General features: G+C 42.0%; 2 protein-coding genes across 5 annotated transcripts in view; one reads left to right on the top strand and one right to left on the bottom strand.

Moving 5' to 3' along the window:
- The window catches only part of wdr41 (WD repeat domain 41), a 32901-nt gene extending 22547 nt beyond the window's left edge, over positions 1 to 10354 (top strand). The window contains exon 14 of one of the 2 annotated variants that reach the window (XR_010003568.1): positions 10004 to 10354. The gene's annotated coding sequence lies outside the window, so the exon portion shown is untranslated. Of the gene's footprint in view, positions 1 to 9722; positions 9864 to 10003 lie in introns of those variants that run through there. The other variant, XR_010003567.1, reaches the window with a different exon arrangement.
- Positions 1 to 16921, bottom strand: part of pde8b (phosphodiesterase 8B) — a 68004-nt gene that overhangs the window by 4966 nt on the left and 46117 nt on the right. For all 3 annotated transcript variants that reach the window (XM_003216304.4, XM_062972347.1, XM_008102925.3), the window contains 7 exons: positions 15326 to 15490; positions 14679 to 14724; positions 12777 to 12912; positions 11728 to 11926; positions 9676 to 9893; positions 9019 to 9154; positions 7174 to 7341 (listed from right to left, as the gene is read on the bottom strand). In XM_003216304.4, the coding sequence (XP_003216352.1) occupies positions 7174 to 7341; positions 9019 to 9154; positions 9676 to 9893; positions 11728 to 11926; positions 12777 to 12912; positions 14679 to 14724; positions 15326 to 15490 (1068 nt within the window). The remainder of the gene's footprint in view (positions 1 to 7173; positions 7342 to 9018; positions 9155 to 9675; positions 9894 to 11727; positions 11927 to 12776; positions 12913 to 14678; positions 14725 to 15325; positions 15491 to 16921) is intronic.

The following is a 16921-nucleotide window of genomic DNA, read 5'->3' as shown; positions in this document are numbered from 1 at the left end:
TCTCCCAGAAGTATGTCAAACAAGCCCAGAGCCTACTTCTCCCGTATTCTTGCGCCGGGAGTTTTGTAAACAACAGAGAAGTTTGGATTCAGCTTCGCGCAGGAGTGCGAGGATTGCAGCTAAGAATGTGGCCAATTAAGACTGCTTCTCGTGAGAATCTTTGGGGAGTCTCACATCTGGTCTCAGAGTTAGCTTTCGGTTCTGATTCCCAGAGAACTGCTTCGGCGGGAAGCTAGACTCTATTTAGGTGTTTTACCCGCGTAGTAACTTCGCGGAGTCAATTCGTCAGCCTACGGAGCGAGTTGTGTCTGGACAGCGCGCTCCGGTTCAAGCCTCGCTCCTGCTCAAGCCTTGCCTTGCTATCCAGCCTTCGCCTTGCTTCCCAGCCTTTGTTTATCTACGGACTTTGCCTTGTTTCCCAGGATCAATCCTTGCCTTGTTCCACGGATTTATCAAGTTATTCCACGGACCTTGTTCTTGTTCTTAGTTACCTTGTTCCACGTTCAAGCCTTGTTTCAAGTATCAAGTTATTTCCTAGCCTCGCTCAAGTTTCATGGACTAAAGGACCTTGTCATCTCCCCTCACTTTGCTTGGCAAAGTGAGTGTTTCGGTTATTGGATTACAACTTTGGACCTTAATATTTCTTATTGGACATTGCTTTTCTGGACTAATTCTGACCTTTCCTGAAAGGTCTAATTCTGGACTATTTTCTACACTTGTTTTTATTAACTTTATATATTCCTACAATAAAGATATTAGATAGATTCTGGCCTCTGTGTATGGTTATTGGTGCTCTGCAGCCTGGGTCGTGACAGTTTGACTCCGCCACCCTAAGCACCAATTAACCTCGGCCAGAATGTCTACCGGAGTCGTACCTGGGCCGAGCGGCCAGCCGATTACCTACACCATCGACAAGGAAGAGGTGGACCGAATCCGTGATAAGCTCAATGCACAGGATGGAGAAATAAGGGGTTTGAAGGAACGCGGAGTTCGTCTTCCGGCCATGGCGTTGCCAACCAAGTTTACTGGAGAAGCTTCTAAGGTTCATGTCTTCCGTCGCCAATGTCAAGCTTATCTGGAGGCCCGTGCTGCCGAGTTTCCCCAAGAAGACATCAAAGTGGCATGGGTTTACAGTCTTCTAGACGGGCCAGCGGCCAGCTGGGCGACGGCGCTGTTCGACCAAGCCTCTCCACACCTAAGATCAGCGCAACACTTCTTGGACCACCTCAAGGAGACTTGGGGAATCGAGGACAATTTGGAGGCAGCCGGTCACAAACTCCGTCGCCTTTTCCAAGGAGACAGACCTATGTCTCAGTATATAGCCGAGTTCCGAGTGCTGGCCCACAACACCGGCTGGAACGATGTAGCCCTCAGGGGACAATTCCGGGAGGGTCTCAACATTGAAATGCTGGAAGAAATCTCCAAGGTGGATCCTCCCCAGACCCTCGAGGCACTCATTGATCAATGTTTACGGGCTGAAGTCATGATTGCCAACAGGAAACAGTGGGTTCGAGGCCAGGGCAGTAGAGCCGGGGCAAAACCCCCCGCTCCCGCCAGCGTTCAGCCACGTCCGGTGTGGAGACCCCCACCGCCAACCCCATACCCCAGAGGAGGCGAGGAGGTGCCGATGCAGTTGGGCAATGTGCGTCCCAGACTAGATGCCGCCGAGAAGGCCCGTCGTCAACGCTTAAACCTCTGCTGGTACTGCGGGAACGGGGGCCACTTCGCCAGAGAGTGCCCAGCCAAAGGGAAGCCTGCCGCCCGTCTTGCGGCGGCGTCCTCCACGGAGACGAAGGCGTCTGAGCCGACTGGCACACAGCCGGCGGGGGAAGCCAACGACCGGGTGTAGAGAGGCTCGCCAACCCGGTCAAAAAATCCATCCAAGAGCCGCCAACCGGGGTCCTGTTCCTTCTCGTGGTCACATTATGGTCAGCAAAAAGGGGACCCGTCATGATCCACGCCATGATAGACTCTGGAGCTACCAACAATTTCATCGATAGAGAGTATGCCGACTCTCTGGGATTACAATATCATGATTTCAAGAATGCCCGTGTGGTGCAAGCCATAGACGGCCGTCCCCTCAAGACGGGCCCCGTAAGTCAGTGGTCGGAACCCACCAGGATGTGGATAAGGGAACATATGGAAGAGATTTCCTTCTTTGTTACCGAGGTCCCCCATTTCCCTGTGATTTTGGGAATTCCATGGCTGACTCTCCACGACCCTAACATCTCCTGGTCCAACAGAGAACTGCAGTTTGCTTCACCGTACTGCCAAAACCATTGCCTCGTAGCCAAGGTATGCCATGCCACAGACACCGAGCCCATCATCACCTTGCCAAAGAAGTACTCCGAGTATTGGGATGTATTCAATGAGAAAGAAGCCGAAAAATTACCCCCTCATAGACCTTATGACTGTGCCATTGACTTGGTGGAGGGGGCCCCGATCCCGCGAGGGCATCTCTACTCCCTGACTGAACCAGAGCAAGAAGCTCTCAGGGAATTCCTAGAGACAAACCTTCGCAAGGGATTCATCAGACCCTCTCAATCCCCAGCCGCCTCCCCAGTGATGTTTGTGAAGAAGAAGTCAGGGGAACTACGCTTGGTGGTGGACTACAGAGCATTGAACAATATCACCAAGCGGAACAGCTATCCCCTGCCTTTAATCTCGGATCTACTGGATCGGCTTCGAGGAGCCAAGGTTTACACCAAGCTGGATCTTCGGGGGGCTTACAACTTAGTTCGCATCAGGGAAGGGGACGAGTGGAAGACCGCCTTCCAGACCAAATTCGGATTATTTGAGTCCCGAGTTATGAATTTCGGTTTATGCGGAGCCCCCGCAACGTTCCAGCATTTTGTCAATGACATTTTTCAGGACTATCTAGACAGGTTCTTGATAATCTACCTGGACGATTTTTTGGTGTTTTCCAGATCACAATCAGAACATGAGAACCACGTCAAAATGGTGTTACAACGATTGCGGGATCATGGACTTTATGCCAAGCTGGAAAAATGCGCTTTTGATCTACAAGAGGTAGATTTCCTTGGTTACCGCATCTCGCCTCTAGGGCTTTCCATGGATCCAGCCAAAGTTTCAGCAGTATTGGAATGGCGGGCGCCAACTAACAAGAAAGAGGTGCAGCGTTTCTTGGGGTTCGCGAACTACTACCGCAAGTTCATTCCAGATTTTGCCCGCTGGTCCGACCCCATCACTAGCTGCATCCGTGGAAAGCAGCCTTTCCGCTGGACTGATCAAGCAGAGAAAGGGTTCCAGCAACTAAAGAAACTATTCACCTCCCAGCCAATTCTACAGCACCCAAATCCTGGAACCCCTTTTGTGGTGCAAGCGGACGCCTCTGATGTGGCAATTGGGGCTGTACTCTTACAACCGGTGGGAGATCACCTCCACCCCTGTGCCTTCTATTCTCGTCAACTAACCACACCAGAGAGGAATTACACCATTTGGGAAAAAGAACTACTGGCCATAAAAGCAGCCTTTGAAACTTGGAGACATTGGCTAGAAGGGGCCAAATTTCCCATTGAAGTCCACACTGATCATCGTAATCTAGAACATCTAAGAACTGCCCGCAAACTAAATCAGAGGCAGCAACGTTGGGCTTTATTCTTTGAACGTTTCAACTTCCAAATCCATTATGTGACCCCAGCCCAAACCAAGCAAGCAGACGCCCTGTCACGTAAACCGGAATACGCTGCAGGACGCAAGGAGACCTTTGAATCCCAACTGCTACAACCTGAGAACTTTGCCACGCTCACGGTGGGGAACACCAAATCCATTCCCATTGGTTCAACTTCCCCTACTCCAGGACCCATCTGTGCTCAAGAAATCAGGGCTAGTCAGCAAGCAGATGCCTGGGCGCAGGACCAACTTCGCCAAGGTCTGCATTTCCCCTTTTCGCTTAAAGATGGGCTGCTCTGCTATAGAAATCATGTTTATATCCCACCCGGACCGGGCAGGGAAAAAGCGCTTCGTCTGTGTCATGACTGCAAACCAGCAGGACACTTCGGACTATTTAAAACTATGCATTTGATCCTAAGGGATTTTTGGTGGCCCAAGATCCGCAAGGATGTGGAAAAATATGTCAACACCTGCCCAGTATGCCAGCGCTCCAAGATACGAAGGGAGAAGCCCTCAGGGCTTTTACACCCCCTTCCTACCCCATCTCGCCCATGGGAAATAATTTCCGCGGATTTCATCACTGACCTACCACCTTCCTGTGGATTCACCACGATCTTAGTGGTGGTGGACCTATTCACCAAGTTAGCCCATTTCATTCCCTGCGAAGGCCTCCCCACGGCCAAGGAAACTGCGGATCTATTTCTTCAACATGTTTTCAGACTACATGGATTGCCCAAGAGTTTAGTCACAGACCGTGGATCTCAATTCACCTCTCGTTTTTGGAAGGCACTACAAAAACTATTGGGCATAGACTCTCGCTTATCTTCAGCTCATCATCCCCAAACAGATGGGCAAACGGAGCGCACCAATGCCACTTTGGAGCAGTATCTTCGCTGTTATGTAAACTATCAACAGGACAATTGGGCTTCTCTGTTACCACTGTCTGAGTTTGCCTACAACAATGGAGTTCAAGCTTCTACAAAAGAAACGCCGTTCTTTGCAAACTACGGCTTCCATCCACGTTTCTTTCCCCCTGTCATTGAAACTTCAGAGGTTCCCGCAGCAGAGGATTGGCTGCAGGAACTCACAGCGGTGCAACAACTTTTGCTCCAGCAACTGGACCAAGCCAAGGAGGACTATAAACGCCACGCTGACAAACATCGCCAGCCGGGCCCTGAAATCAAGGTAGGAGATCGGGTTTTCCTGTCCACTCGCTTTCTGCCCTCCCACCGCCCTTGCCGGAAGTTAGATGCCCGTTTCATTGGTCCCTATCCAGTGGTGGCGCAATTAAACCCCGTGACTTTCAAACTCCAACTTCCGCGTTCAATGCGCATTCACCCAGTGTTTCACCGTTCCCTGCTCCTTCCGGCGGATGGTGTGCGACCTGATACAGACCAACCGGCCCCCCCTCCTGTTTTGATGAATGGGGAGGAGGAGTTCGAGGTTGAGGACATTTTGGATTCTCGCTTTCACCGCCGCCGCCTACAATATCTCATTGACTGGGTGGGTTTTGGCCCTGAGGAACGCTCTTGGGAAGACGCCTCCACAGTCCATGCCCCTGATCTAACCCGTCGCTTTCATCAGACCTATCCCACCAAACCGCGACCTCGCGCCTCGGGGAGAGGGCCCCAGTTTGGGAGGGGCCTTGAGGAGGGGGATAGTGTGATGACCCATGGGCCTTGTAGTCCTGCTCAGGACATTGTAATTCCTGATGAAGATGAAAACTTGGGTTTTTTACCTTCCCAGTCTGAACTGGATTCCTCTCAGCCAGATCTTTCCCAGGCAGATCTGGGAACCTTGCACCTGCAAGAAAGTTGTCTCCCAGAAGTATGTCAAACAAGCCCAGAGCCTACTTCTCCCGTATTCTTGCGCCGGGAGTTTTGTAAACAACAGAGAAGTTTGGATTCAGCTTCGCGCAGGAGTGCGAGGATTGCAGCTAAGAATGTGGCCAATTAAGACTGCTTCTCGTGAGAATCTTTGGGGAGTCTCACATCTGGTCTCAGAGTTAGCTTTCGGTTCTGATTCCCAGAGAACTGCTTCGGCGGGAAGCTAGACTCTATTTAGGTGTTTTACCCGCGTAGTAACTTCGCGGAGTCAATTCGTCAGCCTACGGAGCGAGTTGTGTCTGGACAGCGCGCTCCGGTTCAAGCCTCGCTCCTGCTCAAGCCTTGCCTTGCTATCCAGCCTTCGCCTTGCTTCCCAGCCTTTGTTTATCTACGGACTTTGCCTTGTTTCCCAGGATCAATCCTTGCCTTGTTCCACGGATTTATCAAGTTATTCCACGGACCTTGTTCTTGTTCTTAGTTACCTTGTTCCACGTTCAAGCCTTGTTTCAAGTATCAAGTTATTTCCTAGCCTCGCTCAAGTTTCATGGACTAAAGGACCTTGTCATCTCCCCTCACTTTGCTTGGCAAAGTGAGTGTTTCGGTTATTGGATTACAACTTTGGACCTTAATATTTCTTATTGGACATTGCTTTTCTGGACTAATTCTGACCTTTCCTGAAAGGTCTAATTCTGGACTATTTTCTACACTTGTTTTTATTAACTTTATATATTCCTACAATAAAGATATTAGATAGATTCTGGCCTCTGTGTATGGTTATTGGTGCTCTGCAGCCTGGGTCGTGACAGTTTGCCTTTTATCTTAATTTGTTTACTTGGTATTTCTTGATCATGGGGTGGAATTATAACATATCCCTTTTCCCAGTCTGACCCCACAGTTCCAGCCCTTGGAATCCTGCCACTCTTCTTCCTCACTTAATCTCTTTTTCGATTGGCTCCCTGGGACTTAGTATGGTCCCATTAAATGTGGAATTATGGCTGTGTTGCTATGGGGTTCTTTATGGTAAGTGTGGCCTGGCTCCTTATCAGGATAGACAGGGACAGCCAGAGGTAACTTTAAAAAAATGCAATGTTACAAAACTCAGTACAGTGGGCCCTTGGTATCAACTGAGGTTTGGTTTCAGGACCTCCGGTGAATACCAAAATCAATGAATGCTCAAATCCCATTACAGTATATCCAAAGGCATAGTAAGAGGGTATTTCTTATATAAAATGACAAAATCAAAATTTACTCTTTGGATTTTTTTTAAATTAAAAAATAATTTCAAGTTGTGGATGGTTGAATCCATGGACACAGAATCAGTGTCATGGAAGGCTGACTACAATAATACATTAACTTTTGAATATTCTATTTTTTCAAGGCTTCCCAGACCAGTCATAACTTCTTTTTGTCCTGTCTGTAAAATCCAAAACCTTTCTCTAAGGCAAATCAAAGCCCCGTCTTTGTTAAAGCTAACATCCTGATTTGATCTTCTAGAGAGACCTATGATGATTTTGTTATATTCTTTTTACCCACATCCCCTTCACAGGCTGCCTGAGCGGCCCTATAGCAGGTCTGCCTAGTGCCTCCTTCACAATATTGAAGTCAGTGAGTATCTAGTAAATTATGACTAATGTAGATCCAATCAATTGCATTGCGATTTTTGAAAACCCCTTTTTCCAAACAGCATGAGAAAATAATTGTTATAAATCCATACCTGTGCAAAATATTCTTCAGAAATTCTCCCTGCCCATTCAATGCACAATTCTAGAGGACGACATGGATTTGCAACATCTGCACATTTAATCATCATACGTTTGATCAATGTCTGGTTATCCGGAAAGTTCTTGAGACTGGTGGCACATTCGCAGTCACTGCTATCATTCTGAAAAACAGATACTGGGTTATTGTGGACTCAACAAAGCTTCTCATAACAATTATAAAGGCGTGATGGCGTTTTTAAAAACAATTTACAACGTAAGAGATCCCTCATAATTGGTAATGTAGAATGGAATATGTGAGTTAAGAGTAAATAAGTGGAACAGCTGGGTCATTCAAACTTATTGCAAAATACAATATTACAAAATGCTATAGTACCAAGACCTTTAGATACCTGGAACCTTGGATAATAGTGAACCCTATATTTTCACTGTATTTGGGCCACAACCATGTTACAGAATTGCATTGGAGGATCTATAAAGACCCCCAAATACTTTCGGGAGGGAATTTTTTTTTGGAGCACAGATAAGTGAAACTGAATATTGAATCTGTAGACAAGTAGTTGCACTGTACTAAAATTTTATAATTGATAAAGTGTTCTAAATTATTAGAAAACTTTCATTAGCTTCAGTCTATTATAATGGAACAATTAACTGCAAAAGAAGTAATGGAAGAGAAACAAAATGATTTTTTTAAAAAAAGAACCAGATTTATATATATATTAATGTTTAATTTTTAACTGTAATTGTTTTAAATATTAAATATTATGTTGTCTAGCATCTAATGATTGGTAATTGTGAGGCCACCCTGAGTCCCCCCTCAAGGTGAGAAGGATGGGATATTTGCTTGAAATCAATCAATCAATCAATCAATATATATTAGCACGTTTGCTCAGCGGACAGATAACGTTCAGTTCTCATTCAGTCCCTATCAGCTACAAAGGCACAGACGTCTGATGCTATGATTGGCATAGTTCAGAGTATAACACTTTTTGGGTGACGATTCTCACACCCACACCCAGCTGACACGGCAATTGTACAGTACTGTGCATATACTGCTAGATTATATGGATAGTCAATATAATATATAGTTCTTTAAGGCAATTAGCTGCAACAGAGCATATGGTAGATATGTAAGGTTCTATGGACAGCGCAGATATGTAGTTAATCAGTGGGAAGAAAGGGTTTATAATTCATATGTATGGCACATACTTCGGTACGTTCAATCTCTGTCCTTCCAATTTATACAAGTCACATATCAGAGCAAGAAAAGACCTCGAGTAGTAAAATAATGCCAGGTACCTGGCTGGACTGGGAGTCTAATTCATACTACAGAATAAATAATATGTGCCTACATCATTAAGACAGTGTAGAAATACAGAGATTCATAATTTCAATGGTTTTTATTTATCTGAGTAGGCAGTTATGGGAAGGTCTCCAGGATTCTCCACACTAGCTCTGAAAAAGAAATCAAAAGTAGCTTTTGAGGCCTACCCCTATTTGACAGTTGGAAGGAACCCAGTTCATCACTTCTGGCAAATACTGTTGTATTCTCCAGGTGGAGAAAAATTGAATTTCTAGGGGAGAGGATTCTCTGGAATAGATATTGTGGGTGGAACAAAACAGGTCCTGAAGATAGTATGAATCTGGTGGCTCTACACACTGCCTAACCCTCAATTTTGGTAACATTTTCAAGGCAGTATATTTATCAAGACTATCAAGATGTTTCATGAAAGATCCTGGTTGTGAGCATTTAAAATTAAAAATAAATATTAAAAAAACTGTCCACAGAAAAACATGCCAGAGATATTAACTCACTAGTCAGACTGCATTCTGGAACTTACATTGGCATTGGTTTCTTCCGAGGCCATAGGCTTAGTGATGCTGTTCACAAATTTGTTTACATGTTCAAAATGTTTGGTCATTTCTGTTGCCAAAACCATGTCAATAATTGCCTGGCGAAGCGTTCGATAATGATTTCTGAAAAGGGGGAAAACAATTCTGAGAATCCCTTTTTGTTATTTTACCATGTTTACCATTCATAACATTTTCAGGGCTTCTCTATGATTGCAAAAGCATACACAATTCTATATTAGAGATGCATCTAGGTCTCTTTTTGAGACAGCTTAGATCAATGGCTTGCTGAAGGGAATTTGGACTATAGAAAGATATAAAAGCAACAGTGGGGTTTCTGGTAGACCCGGGTTGGCTTGTAATAGGATTATTTCTTAAATTTGACTGAAATCTTTATTATTAACTATTGCCTCTCTTCTTGGAACTATTAATGTCTGAATTCAAGCATTTCCATATTTCTTAATTATATAGTAGTGAATATGTGCAATCCCATATAAGTGACTTGCCTATTTCAGTAATATATCTCCATATCTTTGGACATTTATATGAACTAACATTCAAAAAAATTCATATAAAGATACATTTTTAGAGAAAGCAGACTTCATACAGGTAATCATCCAGATGTTCTTCATATTCTCAAAACTAACCTGTTGAGATTCTTAAAAACGTTGCACTTGTTGTCTTTTGTTGTCAGCTGGAAAGCCAGAGCGGTGTGATGGCTCTCCAATACGGCCGTGTCATTGTATAAAACAGCCAGCTCACTGCCTGCATTGCACAGAAAAGAGTTGGTCCGTCCCGGATGATCCACATCATGAATCGTTGCAGCTATTAAAGCAGCCACTTCATCTAAAAGACCAAGGCTTCCCTACAAGAAAGAGTTTAATCTCATTCACCTATATTTACAAAAATAAAATGTTGCAATCATCAGCATCTAAGTTTGGATGAGCTTGTATACCCCTCTTTTCTATTTTGCAGAACTCTGAGATGACATTTCCTGCAGTTCTTTAATAATTACTTATTCTTGGAATAAACCCATCAGTGAATTTTATGCTGATAGAACATTTGCTCCTGGGTTTGCTGAATTCTTGCTACTCGGCGTCAGCTCCTGATTTGCAGCCCATTTGATGCTGGCAAACCTGTCTCCATGTCCAAAGAAGCAACATTGGAAGAGACAGATTTTCTACTGGAAGAATTGCATGAATCAAATGCATGGACTATGTGAGTGTAATACTCAGAAGAACTGTGACTGTATTATTGGTTTGTGCTGAAGTCGTTGTTTTCTTGAACTCTGCTTGTATAAGAGTAAATTTGAGTTTTGCATTCTTCTATTTTGAGTTGCTCATCTTTGAACAAACAAAAGGACTAATCTTCTGGACTTGCACGCACTGAACAAACTGCAACAAACTCTACCTTCCAAGGATACATTTAAGATAATATTAATAACAAAATGATTACCTCCCTTGCCTCGCTTGTGCCTTTTCCTTCCTCTCCCTGCTGCTGCTGCTGGCTGGGAGATCTGCTCCCCATGCTTCCCTCTCTGGTCTGCCCCCCCCTCCTTCCTTCCAACCTTATTTTACTCATTATTATTATTATTATTATTATTATTATTATTATTATTATTATTATTATTACATTTATTATTTTATAATTATTATTACATTTATTATTTTACTGTTATTACATTTATTATTTTACTCTATTATTGTTATTATTACATTTATTATTTTACTCTATTATTGTTATTCTTACATTAATTATTTTACTCTATTATTGGAAGGATATGTAAGCACATTTACATTGAAGAAGGTTAGAATAATGATTGAATCAGAGTTGGACAGTCTTATCTTAAATTACAGTTTTATGTAAATATTAAAAAAAATAACCTACTGATGCCTCAATTAATGTAATTTTATTGGTATCTATTTTTATTTTTGAAATTTACCATTAGCTGCTGCATTTCCCACCCTTGGCTTATACGTGAGTCAATAAGTTTTCCCAGTTTTTAGAGGTAAAATTAGGTGCCTTGGCTTATATTCGAGTCAGCTTATACTTGAGTATATACGGTACTTGGACATTTCCTTAAAAAATCTATTTCATAAAATTGCATCCTATGAAGCAAACTTCTCATGAGGGCCTTCTTTCCTTTAGGGGGCTTCTAGAAAATGTACTTAATTCTGTGAGCTACTTCCCTCATTCATGAAATGTTACTGGAGTCAGTATGTCATTAGCAGATTGAGAGAAAACCTTTTTCTTATTATTTATTATTGTATTTTCCAGCACTTAAGTAACACCTGTCTTCTGATAATTTAAGACAATAGCCTCTTGCCTTCTTGATAATTTTTATGTTAAGAAAATTTAGATAGCAGGCCAAGGTCATTTTGAGTTAGTGTTCAGCCCTGGAATGTTTTAGTAGTAAGTGCAAAATTACTACTGTCTTAACCTCTCTTGCAGGTTGAGATCAAACTATAACCAATCAAGTAATGCCAAGGCAGGTGACAAAGAACCCATCAGGTAGTAATATGCTGTTAGTTAGAAAATTTGTAAAAGGCTTATGAATAAGTAGATTGCTTTGAAAATTTAGCAAACTATGAATAAAGTCTTTGTTTTTCATCCTCCAACACTACAGCCCACCGGGCATTCCAAAATAAATTAATGATTTAATAATGAGTAGTATTTCAAAGTCCCAAAAGAAACTGTACCTTAACTCTCTCTTTCCCCAGAAAGAATGCAGTAGCATGTAAGACATCAGCTGCGTGACTGGAGTTGTGGTAGGAATTGGAGGAGTGGTAGTTGGCTTCGATCACTTGGAACCAGGCTCTTAGGGTTGCTTCTGAACAGTTTAAAAATTCACAGACACCAAAGCGGGCAAAGATTTTCAAACCCAGGTAAACCAGTGGCCTGGAACAGAATCAGAGAGGAAATCAGAAACCTGTAAAAGAAAACTAATTACTATCCATCCTCCTGTATTTCATCAGAGTTAGCCTCAATTCATTAGACAAATGACACCATTAGCACTGCATATCCTGCCTTATAAAAAGCAGAGAAACACATTCCTGTTGCACGAAGACTCTTCAACATTTTGATATTAAGGTAGTATAGTTGGCTCCCTCATACAGAATCCTGGGATTTGTAGTTTGGCGAGATACAGTATTTATGATTCCTTGCTGAAGTGCTCTACTCCATTCCCTTGAATTGTACTAGATGCAGGGTAATCTAAGAATATCACAAAACTACCAAGTTTCCTAGGATGGAGCCAGAGGAGTTAAAGTGGTATCACACTTTTATAATAGGTAAACCCTGTGTGTTGAATGTCGCTGGCCTGAGTAGGTAATGGTAATAGCCAAAATTATTAGTATACAATGAAATTTAAAATTCTTATACATAACTTCATTTCAGGAGAAGGACACTACCTGATCCATGGAAGATATGTAATTTCAAGGAAGGAAAAGCAGTGGGGCACAAGGGGTGCAGGATAAATGGGTGGATCCAAACAATGAAACATTGTCTTCTTTGTTCTGAAGTAGACAGCAAAACATTTAATGTGTGATAAGGAAGGGCATGCTGGCACTCACTTTATATGTTAAACAAGAAGCAAGGAGAAAGGAAGCACAAGTTACTCAAGGCTGTCTGTGTCAACAGCCATACCTATTGCCAGGGACCGTTTGTTAGATAGGCACCATTCATGTCTCAGCTTGCTCAGCAACTGTTTCCCATTCATCTGAGATATAAGTACAAAAAGAAGGCTCGCCTTTTATTTGTAACAGCTTCCAATTCAAAAATATTGAAGTCCCAGCTCTCTTCATTCTCCAGTAAGCGTGCAATGCAGGGCGGGACATCATTGATAGTAACTGGCACTGAAAGGTGACCATGGCTCTGGTTTGTATCTGTTCAAATGATAAAGAGACAAATTGTGGCCCTTATGTCAAGTCTGAAGAGTCCTCAATAGACAATTGCTAGTGGGAACATAGGGGCCAAGTATAATGGCACAGGACACTTTTCGTGTGTAAGGGGCATCATTTCCTAAGCAGCTTTCAAGCAGCAGGGCAGCCTTATCTCCTAATGAAGTTTGAATTGCATTATATGGTTATATATATATAACCTCACTTGTCCCGTCCCCCCATTATTGCTATGCTTTCTGTTGCTGAGTGCACCTACATTGCAGAATCAATGCAGTTTGAAACCACCTCAACTGCCATGTCTCAATGTTAAGAAATCATGGGAGTTGTAGTTTTACAAGTTCTTCATCTTTCTCTGCCAAAGAGTGCAGGTGCCTCACCAAATTACAAACATCAGGATTCCATAGCACTGAAGTGATGTCAAACTGCATTAATTTAACAGTGTAGGTGCATCCATTATTTCTGCCACGGCTATTCTATTGTTGCATCTTCCTATGACAGTGTAGTTATGCCAGCTAACAGGATGTTGGCCATTAAGTCTGAATCCTGAACGGGAGAATTGCATGTGTTAAAACAGCATCTGGAAACCTAACTCTTTTAAGCCTTGCTTCAAACATGGAATTATTCCAATCATTTTGTGTAAGGAGTAATAGTACACTTTGGTGGCTCACCTCCCTGTAGTTTTATGCTCAAGCTCATATCTCCTTATTGAAGTCTGGAGAGGACATAGTACTTTGGATGTTAATAATTGAAGCCACTGATATTAGTCCCATAGATATGGGGTTCATACTGTATGCGTGTGTATGTGTATACACACATATGCATTACCCATCTTGTATTTTCCTTAACTAGTGTTTCCTGTCTCACGTGGCCTATAGTCATGGGCAGCAAGCTGCAAACAGGGACGTGCAAGTCCATCAGAAGATGCAGCAAACCACTACATCAGATCCTGATAAGCACAACCCTATGGATGAACATCAACATGTAGATACATAGCTTACCCTTACTAGGTTGTACTTTTGTTTGAAACTTAATGTACTAAGATACTAAGGCCAAGATCATGTTGGATTACTTCAATGAAAATTAGCACATAAATTTCAAAGGCAGGTGGTAGTACCCCAGTGCTACAGAAAGCTGTTGATGCCAGGAATGGAAATTTGAATTTTAAATCTTTTTGTCTGTGGCTGTTGATGAGTAAGCTCAAGGGCCATTTTCCGTACTGCAGTACAGATATTTGTGTTTTCAGAAACAGCTAACAGTCCCTTTTCTGTCTGTAATAAGGATTTTTGGAAACAGAAAAGGAAAAACTAATAATAAGCTGCTCTGTTCGTTTAGAAAATTCAGTTGATAGTTTATTTGTAAAGGCAAGCCTAACTCCAATTAAAGTAAACCTATTGAGGTGAGGTAAACCTGACTGTAGGTGAGTTTTCATTTACCAAGATACCATTAATTCAATGGCTGTACTCCAGGCATGGGCAAACTTTGGCCCTCCAGGTGTTTTGGACTTCAACTCCCACAATTCCTAACAGCCGATAGGCTGTTAGGAATTGTGGGAGTTGAAGTTCAAAACACCTGGAGGGTCGAAGTTTGCACATGGCTGCTCTACTCTATTTGGGAGGAAGAATTGGGTAAGGCCACAGAAAATGCATTTGAGTGATTCTTTGCAGCCCTGATTTTGAGCAAGTTTAAACTGTTCTGCAACATTAATAACAAATGAAATAAAAATACAACAAGGCTTTGACATGTGAACTTACTTTTAGAAAATACGTATTCATTTCCTGACAGCCTTCTCAAGCCATCCTGAAAGGACATGAAGCACAAGTTGTTTGATGTGGCATTTCATAACGCAAGGATGAAACATTGAAAGTTCACTTTTAAATGATATTGCATTTAAAGAAGCAAAGGGGAATATTAGTGATAAAGTATTACTAGATTTATTCACTCTGAAAAATGAACAATATGTTTCAAATAATCACAGAAGCATATACCCTATATTAAAAAGCTTATTTATGTAAATAGTAGTTGTTATTCAGTATTGCAGTTATGGATATGCAACCTAGAGAAAGTGGTCTGGAAAATGTCACCCTCCTTACACTGAGATTTGCAGCCCGTCTTCATTCATTGTGGATGCTGACTATTGTGGGTATTAGTCCAAGAGATATCCCTTACTTATGCATGCTAAGTATACATTATGCAAATAGAACTAAAAATAGCCAGTGTAGAATAACAGCACATCTTTATTGGGGGTACAAAACCACAAAATCTATTATATACAGAATCAAAAGAGTAAATGTACTGCAATTAATAAAATATAAACACAATTCAAACAATGACATGCAGCAACTGAAGATCCTAAAACTGAATGCCACTGATATACTTCATTTTATGTCTTCTTACTCACAGTCATGAGCCCTCCAACAAGATCACTAGTGTGAGGATCTTCATCTTTGGTACCGAGTTGAGGGGAATAAAGTTCTGTTGTCCGCAAGATTTCCAAAACCCTATCCAAGGCCTCTGCTACAGTTACGGGGCTATTTTCTTGAGCTGAATTGATAATATTAATGACCTGAAGGGTTACAAACACAAACAAGTCAGATATAGCAAGAACATTGTTACTTTCAATCCATCACAGATATTTTTTCATATGTTTGGTAGCATTAAAGAAGTAAAAGTATTACATTTTAAGAAATGCAAATACCTTATTTGCAAAGCAAAAAAAAAAAAAAAAGAATAATACAATATTTCAAATGATGAACAATTTCAACCAATATAAACTTACCAGTATTGCAATGGGAAGGGTGGGCCTCCTTTTGGCTGATAAGATAGTCAAGTTAATTAGGACTATTGTTGTGTGCTTTCAAGTCGTTTCAGACTTAGGACAAAAGTCTAAAGTTCAGGGTGAGGGGCAGGTAAATTACCTTGAAGGGCCACATCCGGACAATGGGCCTTAGTTTAGGGACCCCTGCTCTAGAGGGTTTCCCTTCCCTAAGGAACACATTTGTTTGGTTTCAGCAGATTGAGTGCTTCTGCTGGTAGATCAGAAGAAATATAATGATGGATATACTGGCAAGACTTTAACTAAAAGCTACATATCATAGGGAATAGATACCCTTATTTTTTTTAACAATTCCATAGTATAATTGTAGCAAAACAGCTACAAAGCAAAATCAAATATGTCCTTAACTTTCAAACCAACTGTGATCAATTAAAATGGATCTAATTAAAACTGTTTTTATCAACTAATTATGGAGCCCCCGATAGCACAATGGGTTAAACTCTTGTGCAGGCAGGACTGCTGACCGAAAGATAAGAGGTTTGAATTCAGGGAGCTCCCGTCTGTCAGCTCCAGCTTCCCATGTGGGGACATGAGAGAAGCCTCCCACATGCATCCCTTAGGCAACGTCCTTGCAGATGGCCAATTCTCTCACATCAGAAGCGACTTGCAGTTTCTCAAGTCGCTCCTAACATGAAAAAAACAACAACGAATCAATGGAAGGGTTGATTGCTAATGGCTTAAATCTGCAGATAATAGCCTTTTTTAAAAAATTCTAACTAGAAAAGAGCCATTGAATCCATTGCTGGGTTAGGCAGCACTCACATAATTGCATTGATCCAAAGCCTAACTATTAGATAAGTGCTACATAATATCTCTAAATGAGCAGTTGGATGTAAGTCCTAGTATGAAGCTGACGCATGAACTGCTGTTTGAAAAAAGATCACTGTCTGTTTTACATGAGTTGACCGATACTTTTGGCTACACAATTGTCTGCTAAATGTAGTTTCATGTTTAGATGCAATTAAGGACTTTTGAATAAATAATGCTTACTAGCAAGGTACAAGTCAAAATTAGAGTGGCTTAACCTGTTTACTCTGATACTCATCATTTTTGATAAGAATATTATATATGAGGTAATGTGAAATGTCCTATGAAAAATCTCAGGATATGACAAGATACCTGAATGCCTTGATAGACCTAGCTCTACTCCATTCTAGTTAA

The sequence above is a fragment of the Anolis carolinensis genome, chromosome 2, assembly GCF_035594765.1.
Source record: "Anolis carolinensis isolate JA03-04 chromosome 2, rAnoCar3.1.pri, whole genome shotgun sequence".
Taxonomy (NCBI): Eukaryota; Metazoa; Chordata; class Lepidosauria; order Squamata; family Dactyloidae; genus Anolis; species Anolis carolinensis.
This window is presented reverse-complemented; position numbering and strand designations above follow the sequence as displayed.